General features: G+C 50.6%; 1 protein-coding gene across 1 annotated transcript; it reads left to right on the top strand.

Moving 5' to 3' along the window:
* The first annotated feature begins 854 nt into the window (after positions 1 to 854).
* Positions 855 to 7,826, top strand: WAS (WASP actin nucleation promoting factor). Its single transcript, XM_004434958.3, has 12 exons — positions 855 to 1,137; positions 1,464 to 1,604; positions 2,693 to 2,779; positions 2,880 to 2,982; positions 3,094 to 3,135; positions 3,229 to 3,282; positions 4,112 to 4,286; positions 5,198 to 5,240; positions 5,441 to 5,594; positions 5,802 to 6,208; positions 6,477 to 6,591; positions 7,552 to 7,826. The coding sequence occupies exons 1-12, from the start codon at positions 1,006 to 1,008 to the stop codon at positions 7,605 to 7,607; spliced, it is 1,509 nt and encodes a 502-aa protein (XP_004435015.1). The 5' UTR covers positions 855 to 1,005; the 3' UTR covers positions 7,608 to 7,826.
* Positions 7,827 to 11,220: the final 3,394 nt, after the last annotated feature.

Below are 11,220 nucleotides of genomic sequence, written 5' to 3'. Positions count from 1 at the left end.
GAGAGACGGCGTGGAGCATAGTCATGAAAAGCGTGCTCTCTGGCTGGACCCAGCCTGCCTGGTATGCAATCCAAGCTCTACCACTTGCTAGCTGGGAGCTACTGGGAAAATTATTTAACCGATCTGTGCCTTGGTTCCCTCATTTCCCTGTGTCAAATGGACCCAGCAATAGTGCGCGTGCCATGGGCTGTGACGAGGATTGAAATGTCAGTATTATACAAAGAGGTCAGAACAGTGCCTGCACCACACGGTCAGTGGTACATGAATGTTTGGTAGATAAAAATAGAACGGTGAGTGGGGAAAAAGCAAGTCTCCGAAGATTACATACTTTTAGAAGTTCAAAAGCCATGAAAAATAAACAAAATGTTATTTAGGCATTCATATATGCTATAAAATTCCTTTCTCAAAAAGGGATGATAAGCAGAAAGTAATTTGGGAGTTGCAGGAGGCAGAGGTAAGGGATGGGAGGTGAGCCGAGAGCTTGCACGTTGTCTGTTGTCTGGGTCTCAGGAGAGGGGTGGGACCCCAGGTACTCGCTATGTCATTAAAGGAAAAGCTTTAACGCAGTAACCTTTCAGCACTAGGGACCCTGAACCTCGGGACAGACTAACTGGATGCTTTGGGGAAGAAGGAGGCCGCCCAGTTCCATGCCTGCTCCCATGTAGAAGTGCTGCAGTGGCCTAGATCTTGCTGTCAGCCAATCAGAGGGAGGAGAGTCTGAGCCAGTCAGAGGGAGATGGGCCTCAGAGAGTAAGAAAGAAGCAGGAGGACGTGAGCGGGTCCAAAAGATGGGTCTAACCAGTCAAATGGAGGAGGGCCCCAGTCTGAGGGAGGAGGGTCTGAGCCTGTCCTAGGGAGGAGAAGACCAGGCCCACCGAGGGGCCCCTGGAGGACTTGTTTCCCTTGTGGCTTTTTTGCACTTCCTGTTCCCCTGCTCACTGCGGAAGTTCCTCTTCTTACCCTGCACCCAGTGGCTGGCCGGAGAGGACAAGGGCAGGAGGCACCATGAGTGGGGGCCCTGTAGGAGGCAGGCCTGGGGGCCGCGGAGGAGCTGGGGTTCAGCAGAACAAACCCTCCACCCTCCTCCAGGACCATGAGAACCAGCGACTCTTCGAGATGCTCGGACGGAAATGCTGGGTGAGCTGGGGATCTCCTGGCCTTCCCTGTCTCCCTTCCTTTCCTCCTTTTCCTCTCCTCCTCTTCCCCATCCTCTCCCTCTCTCCTTTCCTCCCCTTCCTCTCTGCTCATCTTCCCCATCCTTCTCCTCTCCATCATCTCTCCTAGAATTCACTTACCCCCGTTCACCAGTCCCAGGAAGATCTCAATGTCTACTCACTTTCCCTCTGGCTGCGGCTCTTCCTTCAGGGCCATGACAGCCACGGGCAAGGAAGAACCAGGTCTGGCTCCCAGACCCTCTGGCTGCCCCTGACCAGACTCCTCTGAGCCCTGCTCTCCTCTCCCAGACACTGGCCACCGCGGTTGTTCAGCTGTACCTGGCGCTGCCCCCTGGAGCCAAGCACTGGACCAAGAAGCATTGTGGGGCTGTGTGCTTCGTGAAAGATAACCCCCAGAAGTCCTACTTCATCCGCCTTTATGGCCTTCAGGTGACCCCTGCTCTCCACTGGACATGCAAACCAGCTTTGAACCCACAAACCCAGATCTGTGTCCATAGCCCTGAACCCTCGGACAGATCAGTGAACCCCTGAGCCCCAGAACCAAAGACTTCATTCAGATGTCAAACTCTGGCTTGCCTTTCTAAGTCTGTGATGACTGACCCCAGAGTCTCCATGTCAAGATCTATAAACCCCCAGATATTAGTATACCTCCTAAATCGAATCTGTTCCACAAACTCCAAAAACATGAGCACTATATTTTTACCTGAACCTCAAATTTGTTCTAAACTCAACATTTTGGTTCCCAGAAATCTTCCATCAAAACTCCTGACCCCTAGATGTTTGCGTAGCTCCTAAGTCATAAATCATAAACCCTAAACCTAAATATGCCATTGTCTTGAACTCCAAATCTGTCCTTTTAAACCCACAGCATGGACCCCAGAATTCCCGTATTAAAACTCCTGAACACTCAAATACTGAAGCAGTTCCTAAGACAAAAATCTGTTCTACAAACCCCCAACCTGAACTCGCCAGGCCTAACCCCCAAATTCATCCTTGTAAACCCATAAAGATGGACCCAGCATAACCACATCAAGATCCCAGGGCCATCAAATATTGACCAAACTCCTAAGCTGTAACTCTGCTCCACAAACCTCAATTGTACATAACTTGGCTGAACCCTGCCCCCCCAACACCCAAATCTACATGTCTGAACCCCCAAATCTCAACTCCAACTCCCAATACTGGAGCCCTACCTGCCCAAATGAAGGGAGTCTATGAATGGGCTCCGTTTCCTAGGACTGGAGTCCAAAATCCTCAAATTCAAGCTCCAAAGTCCCACATCTAGGGCCCTGAACTGCAAATACAAATCTCTTACTGCAGTATCTGACTCCCATATTGTACCCCAACCCTCCACATCTGACACCTAGACCCCCAACTCTCCGATGCTGAGATGGAAATCTCCGAATCAGATCCTGGGGCCCCAAATCTGGACACTATGCTCCCTGCCCAGATAACTGAGGCCTGCCACCCAGGGCACACCTCAGTGCCACTGTGTTCCCCACCCTGTACCTCTCCAGGCTGGCCGGCTGCTCTGGGAACAGGAGCTGTACTCACAGCTAGTCTATTCTACTCCCACTCCCTTCTTCCACACCTTTGCTGGAGATGTAAGTGACCATCCAACCCCTGGGCCAGAGTTGGGGTGTGGGGAGGAGATGGGAAAGGTGTGGGGGGCCTGGAAGTCTGCTGACACCAAGGCGTGTACAGGACTGCCAAGCAGGGCTGAACTTTGCAGACGAGGGCGAGGCCCAGGCCTTCCGGGCTCTGGTGCAGGAGAAGATACAAAAAAGGAATCAGAGGCAAAGTGGAGGTGAGGAGGCCTTGGGGGAGGAAAGGAGGTGGGCAGAGGTGAGTGCAAGAGTGGGGAGCTGGAAAAGCCCTTCTCATGGTTCTGGTTCCCAGTCCACCTGTCTCTCCACAGACAGGCGCCAGCTACCCCCACCACCAGCACCAGCCAATGAAGGTGAGTCCTCTAGTGCAAGTAGGGGTAACAAGAGGCTAGCCCAGGAACCTGTGGCAGGGTTGTGATAGCTCTCTACCCATTCCATCTTCCCAGAGAGGAGAGGAGGGCTCCCACCGCTGCCCTCATACCCAGGTGGAGACCAAGGGGGTGAGTGCTGATTCTTCTCTGTGTCTCTTGGTGGATGGGTGGGTGGGGGAGTGGATGGATGGATAGGTGGGGAGTGGGTAGATGGATGAGTAGGTGGGTGGGTGCAGAGATAAGTGGGTGAATGGGTGGGTAGATGAGTGAGTGGGTGGATGAATGGGTAGATAGAAGGGTATGTGGGTGGATGAGCAGGTGCGTGGATGTAGCTGTATGGGAGGATGGATGGATGAATGGGTGAACGGATGTGTGGGTGGATGGACTGGTGGTGGATCAGTGGTTGAATGGGAGGATGAATTGACGGGAGGATAAAAATATGGATGGATTGCTGGTGGATAGAGGGTCGAATCAGGGGATAACTTGATGGGAGGATGAAAATATAGATAGATGTATAAGTGGATGTATAGATGTATAAGTGAATGGGTGCGTGGATAAATGGATGAATAGATGGATGGATGATTGAGTAAATTAGTGAATGAGTGAGTGAGTGATTGAATGAATTGAACAATGAATAAATGAATAAGTGACAAAATTTCAGTCAGTGAAAAAGCAGTGATTGAATGAATGAGTGAATGATTGAGTAATTTACTAATTAGTCAATGAGTGAATGAATGAGTCAATACTTAAGTGATAAGCATGAGTAATGAATCAGTGAATATATGAATGGTTTGCAGGACTCACTCACTTCTCAATAAACCTTACTTGGACCCCTCACCCACTTCCTCCATGACCATCAAACACATCAGTTCCCCCAACAGTCTTCTTGTCTCTTGTCCATATGCTTTGGTTGATAGGTAAGTGGGTCAATGGTCCAGTCACTCTATTTTCCCCACAGGCCCACAAGCTGGCCCGCTGTCCCTGGGACTGGTGGCAGTGGACATCCAGAACCCAGACATCACGAGTTCACGATACCGTGGGCTCCCGGCACCTGGGCCTGGCCCAGCTGATAAGAAACGCTCAGGAAAGAAGAAGATCAGCAAGGCTGATATTGGTGCACCCAGTGGATTCAAGTGAGAACCTCTCCCTAGTGAGCCCACAGATCCCTGGGAGTGGGGAATAGATGAACATGTGGACAGGAGGAGAGCTGAGTGGAAGGATGGGCAGATGGATGGGTGGATAGGTGCAGGGCTGGGACTAGGGGAGAGGCAAGTGAGGCACCAAGGTCGCAAACTTTATGGAGGTGGTCTCTCTCAGGCTCATTCAACTGTAATTCACAACTCCGAGAGTGAGTGCCTCCTTAAATTTTGCACCCTAGGCACCTCACTTGCCTCACCCTAGTGCCACCCTGAGTGGACTGGTGGGTGAGTGGATGGGTGGGTAGAAGGACAGATGGATGAATGAATGAATGGGTGGTTGGAGAATGAATGGATAGGTGGTTGGATGGATGCATAGATGGGTAAATGGGAAGTGAGTGGGTAGATGGATGGGTGAGTGGATGAGTGTGTGGACAGATGGATATATAGATTGGTTCAGGTGGCCAGATATGTGGGTGAATGGACAGTTCAATGGATAAATGGTCGGAAGTGTATGGTTGAGTGGGTAGACAAATGAGTAGATGGATGGAAAGGTGGGCACATGAGTAGATGGGTGGGTGGCTGCACAAGTGTGTATGAGGATAGATTGGTGGACAAATGGGTAAACAGATGTGTGCAGGCAGATGAGTAGAGAGACAAACATATGATAGATCAGTGGTGGATGGACGGTAGTTAAAGAGATGGGTGGATAGATGGGTACCAAAAACCATGGGCTCCTTCGAATGCCATAACTCCTGCTCTCACTCATTCGCTAATTTATTCACTTATGATTCATTCATTAATGGCCCCTCAGTGTCCCTCTGGGCAGGCAGGGCAAGAGCGCTTCACTAGGAAGGGAGGGAAGGAAGGACAGTGGGGCTTCACTGGAGTCTCCTCACCTCCCCCAGACATGTCAGCCACGTGGGGTGGGACCCCCAGAATGGATTTGACGTGAGTAACGGCAAAGTGCCCTGGACCCTACTCAACTCCCACTCACCCTTCCATAGTCCCCTGCTCAGACCTACCCCCAGACCCCACCCTTCCCACACCCCTCTCAGATCCCTCTCTGGGATGGACCCAATGATGATGTGTGCCCCTTCCCTCCCCACATTATTCCCCCACCCCTGCCCTTGCCTTTTTCCTCCGGGCAGGTGAACAACCTGGACCCGGATCTGCGGAGCCTGTTCTCCAGGGCGGGAATCAGTGAGGCCCAGCTCACTGACGCTGAGACCTCCAAACTTATCTATGACTTCATTGAGGACCAAGGCGGGCTGGAGGCTGTGCGGCAGGAGATGAGGCGCCAGGGTGAGTCCCCCTGTCTGGACACCCCCTTCATCTCCAGCCCTGGTAGCTGATTTCTAAGAGATACATCACAGTCAGTCAGTCCTCGTGGAAACCCCTCTACTGCTTGAATTGGGAGTTGGTCAGCTGGGATACCCGTTTAACAAATGAGCAAAGCTGGGGCTCTGAAGAAAACTATAATAATAGCTATATGTTATTTTCCCCCCTCAGAGCCGCTTCCACCCCCCCCACCACCATCCCGAGGAGGGAACCAGCCCCCCCGGCCCCCTACTGTGGAGAGTAACAAGGGTCGTTCTGGTCCACTGCCCTCTGTACCTATGGGAGGTGTTCCACCCCCACCAACTCCCCGGGGACCCCCACCCCCGGGCCGAGGGGGCCCCCCGCCACCACCCCCTCCAGCCACTGGACGTGCTGGACCACCGCCCCCTCCACCCCCTGGAGCTGGGGGGCCACCCGTGCCGCCTCCACCACCGCCACCACCACCACCACCCATCTCTGGGGAGGGGCCTGTCCCTCCCCCACCCCCTCCTGCTCTGGGGCCTTCGGCAGGCCTGGCCACTGGTGGGGGTCGAGGGGCACTTTTGGATCAAATCCGGCAGGGAATTCAGCTGAACAAGGTAAGCAGGGGCAGGATGGAGGATTGGGGGTCTGGAACTCTGGTGTGTGCTGTGCAAGTCAGGATATTAGGGGGCCGGGGCCGAGACTGATGGGGGTCCCAAGCTTTTGGGGTTCAGTGATAGGGTTGGGAGGTTGGTGGGGAGAGGTGGGCTTGGAGACTTGAAGGGGGACTGGAGTGTGTGGGAGGAGAAATAATGATAGAGGGTCGGGGAGAAGTGCTCCTCTCACAGGCCCTGAGCCCTCTGTACTGGACCCTGCTTGTTACAGACCCCTGGGGCTCCAGAGAGCTCGGCACTGCAGCCGCCACCTCAGAGCTCGGAAGGGCTGGTGGGGGCCCTGATGCATGTGATGCAGAAGAGAAGCAGAGCCATCCACTCCTCGGGTGAGAGCCCACCCTCTCCGGAGCCCATCCTGCCAGGACAGTGACCTTGGTTCCCAGGGCTAGTGTTGGCCTAAAAACAACCCCAACGGTCACCATCACTAGTAACATTAACCCCATCTGTTGTTGACAGTATTAACATGACTCTTGTATCCATCACCTTTTTGACAATGGTAACATTGTCGTTATGTAACAATAATATAGTTAACTCTATCTTTGACAATAATATTAACTCTAACTCCATGTGTCATCAGATTAACAGTAACTCATTGTGTGATAACATTATAACTAACCCAATCTTTTTACAATAATGTGAACATGAATCCCCTAATGTGTCAACAATACTGTCATTATATGACAATTATATGAGGATAATATTAACCTCAACCTATTATGTGACAATAATAGAATTAACTCCAACTTTGACAGTAATATTAACATTAACCCCAGAGTGTGTCCACAGATTAACATGAATCCATTATATGACAATATTTTAACGAACCTCATCTTTTGACAATGATATTATCATTAACCCCATTATGTGTCAACAATATTAACATTAACCCACTATGAAACAATAATATGGTAATTTACTCCACCTTTGCTAATAATATTTAAATTTACCCCATTAAGTGACAAACCTGTTAACATTAACCCTTTGTGTGACAATCATATCCCAACTAACCACACATTTTTGACAATAATCTTAACTTCGACTCCAGCTAGAACCCAGACCCCGACTATAATCCCTGTCTTATCCCAAACAGAAGCCCTAACTCTCCCTCGTCTGAGGGGGCCCCTTCCTCATCCAACGCACAGGCCCCAGGTCTGATTTCCTAGCAGGAGACCTCAGCCCCCCAGGGTCCTGAGTCCCGACCTCTCCGGCCCTAGTTAAACCTCCTCCCCAGGGCTTTTGACCCTGAGTTCCATTCATCCTGAGTTCCACTCTCTCTCTCCCACCAGACGAAGGGGAGGACCAGGCTGGCGATGAGGATGAGGACGATGAATGGGATGACTGAGTCACTACCCCCGACACCGGTTCTGCACTCACTCCTCTGGCAGCTGCCGCTCGCCGCCCTGCACTCTCGGCTTCCAGGCCCCCAAACCCCGTTTCTTCCCCACCATTCCTTTCAGTGCTGTTATCTCTTACTGGCCCCCACATTTGCCCTGGCAATAGCCGGGGCCCTTTTTATACAAAATTGCTCAGTTCTCCTCACTCAAGGATTTTTAAACAAAAATAAAATAACTGTCTTTTTGTTTCTCTAAATTCAGTTCATTTATTTTTCAAAGGTCGGAATTTGGGGTGTTTTCCCCCAAAGTCCCTTTTATTCATCTATCCCATTTCATTTATTTAGTCTTACATGTATACATTCATTCATTCATTTGTGCCCTAGGTCATTTAGCCTATATTTCTTTGTTTCCTTCTGCCCTTCTTTATTTCCACAAACACTTATTGCCAGGTACTACTTTAGGGGCAGGGGATAAAGCAGTGGAAAAAAAAAACAAGAGAAATTCTTGCCCACGTGAGGCCGACATTCTAGGGGAGGAGACAGACAAGAAACAAGGAATCAAACAGAAACAAAAGATAGTTATAGATCATGATATATACTATGATGTGCTGAGGGGAAACAACATTCTGATGGAGCATTCAGGGAAAGCCACTTGGAAGAGGTGACAGTTATGCTGGACCTAAAGAGAAGGGAGTCAACTGGCTGAATATTTGGGGGAAGGGCATTCCAGGTGGAAGGAACAGCCAGTGCAAAGGCCCTGAGGTGGGAAAAAGCTTCGTGTGAGGCCGGGTGTGGTGAATGAGTGGGAGAGTTATTTATTCATCCACTTATTTAATTATTTTTTTTAAACCGTTCAATCAACACAATACCAGATTAAGAGAGTACTTGATGGTCAGACTGCCCCACTCTCCATGCACACAACAGCTCATCCACTGGCATCCTGATGGGCAGGATCCCCCTCTCAATTTTAAAATTTGGTTCTGCCTAGTTCCCAGTGCAAACCAAGTCCTGGCCAATGGCAATAGAAGAGGCAATGACTTAATAATCAGATAGGTCTGCTCTAGAACCCGGGCAAGATGCCTCCCTCTGAGCCTCAGTTTCCTCATCTATACAATGGGTAGCAATATGTAACTTATTTCCAACTAGGATACCACTGGGTCACCCCTCCTCCTGTAGGACTTGCTCTCCAGAGAAAAAGGAGCAACTTAAAACTGTCTCTGGTGTTTAAAGCTGTTTCCAAGGGAGTAATTAGAAACTCTAGCACATCAAAGCCTAGAATGGAGGTGCCTACCCCTTCCCATTTCTGAAAGCTGGTAGATTCAAGATCTCAGGGGTCTTACCTTTAGAGGAGGAGGAGAGCAAAGGGGAGGAAGGTAAAGGTGAGGGGGAATGCAGACAGAGCAGGCTTCTTCCACCTGTGAGACCAGTGGAAGAATTTCTGGACCATCAGAGGTGCAGGTTGGGGGGCTAGGGGTGGGATGAAATGAGCGAGGGCGGAGGTGTGGGGAGTAGGAGCTGGCGCTGCCCCTTAAGAATTACCCCGCAACTGGAAGCTGGAGAAGGAGGGAATCAGGTTCCCTTTAATTCTTTCATTATTCTTCACCCGCCCCCACTCCCCACCCCACCCAGGCCAGGTCCCAGGCGAGCACTAAGTCTAGGAATGGCCTGTCACATCACTCACCCTCCCCCCGCCCTGACGAAACCCTAGAAATCCAGTGATCCGTGCCCCCTTTGTCAGGACTTGTCCTGGAAAAGACCTTACATCACACAACCTCTGGCTCCCCAGGAGTACCTGCTAGAGCAGGCACAGACCCAGGGTAAAAGAACTGACTATGGGCAAGTTGCTTGACCTCTCTGGGCCTCAGTTTCCTCAATCTTTAAAATGAGAAGTTAAAAACGCTTCCTTCACTGGGTGATGGTGAGAATTAAAGTAGACGATGTCTGCAAAATTCCCGGCTCCTTGTAGGCATCTATAAACATTACCTGCCACTGCTGCTGTTGTTGTTATTGCTATTACTGGATGTCACTGATCCTGAATCACCACTGATTATAAAATGCACCAGTATTTTATGCATCACTAAGAAAGACACAAAAGTACGGCCGATTAAATTATGACCCACCGGTGCTTGTGAGATGCAGCCAGATTTCAGAGATGTTAAAAAATTAAATGCTTCTGGAACCCTGGCTGGTGATGTTGTTCCTTAATCCGCGTTCTGGTTCCACGCATGTGTTCGCTTGTGAAAACTCAGTATATTGGTCACCCATGGTCTGTGTACTCTTCTGTATGTGTGGCACACTCCAATATGAGTTTTACATTAAAAGCAGGTCAAACCTGTGTGGCTTGGAATGGATAAAACCTTGTATTGGCCCCAGCACTGGGCAAGGTAGTATACACAGTCGGCACTAAATTAATGCTGAACGAACAGACAAGTGGCTGGGAGTGGGAGACAGTAAGAACAGGGTGGCCTGTTACTTTTGAGGTCTCCTGAAAAGGTGCTAGTCCAGAAAGATTCATTTTCCAGATGAGTGAGAGATGCTCACCCCAAGGTCACTCATGGGAGGTTTTCAGATGAAGAAACTGCCTAACGGGTCACACAATTTAGTAAATGCTGGAGGTGGGATTTGAACCCGGGTAGTGGGGCTCCAGAATCCATGCCTTTACCCACTACTCTATACTGTTTGGGGAGGGCCAAGGGATGCTCCCCAACATCCACAGACCCCTATATCGCCCCTCCAGATTCAGGCAGGAAGAGGTCATGCCTTAAACCACACTTGTGGGTTGGAGAGGCCTCCAGGACTCCTGGGAGTGGGACTGCCCTGCCCACCTGAGGAGACTGGGAGCACGTGAGGACCAGGATCTGACTCTGTTCTAGAAGGAATAAGGGAGGGAAGGGAATCCATGGTGGGACTTATGCTGTTGACTATTCCACTCACGGCAAGCAGGGGCTTATGGAACCTCGGACTGACCGGCCATTTCTCCATCCAGCTCACAGCTGGACTGGCAGGCAGACAGAACAACTGTTTAGTTAACTGTATAACCGTTTAGTTGACTACATAACTCATGGACTGACAGGGAGGGGCCAGTTTGAGGAACTGACAGTTTGGTTTCCTGATGCTGTGAGGTACTGAACATCTAACCGAATTACAGCCCACAGGGACTGGCTGGGGCTGGTGGTCTGACAGTGAAGAGACAGGCAGCCTCCTGAGAGACTGACAGGCTGGCTGACTGATGATGCCCCATTGTGTTGCTGCCTGCCTGGGCAGGCATTCACGTTGTGAATGGCTGACTACTGTTAGGACTCACACCTGGCCCAAGGGAGTGTCTGGATGTTACACTGCCTGGCGATGTGTTAAGGAGGGCTACGCTGAGGGCATTTCAAGCTCACTGATGGACAGATGTGTGGCTGCCTGATAAGCAATTGTATGTGGTGACTGACTGTCCGCCCTGATCGAATCACAGCATGTTTGACAGACCGTGTGGTCAGGCAGATGCTGAGAATGGCTACCCAGCTGACTGACGATATAAAGTGGGGCAGATTGAAAGAGTCACAGGCTGGCTGACCAACTGAAAGATCAGCATAGCTGCCTGACTCCGTGGCTGGACCTGGTTAGAATCACAGCT

This window comes from Ceratotherium simum, chromosome X, assembly GCF_057802395.1.
Source record: "Ceratotherium simum simum isolate JZ-2026a chromosome X, ASM5780239v1, whole genome shotgun sequence".
Classification (NCBI taxonomy): Eukaryota; Metazoa; Chordata; class Mammalia; order Perissodactyla; family Rhinocerotidae; genus Ceratotherium; species Ceratotherium simum.
Note: the sequence above shows the minus strand (reverse complement) of the source record. Positions and strands in the feature narration are given on the sequence as shown.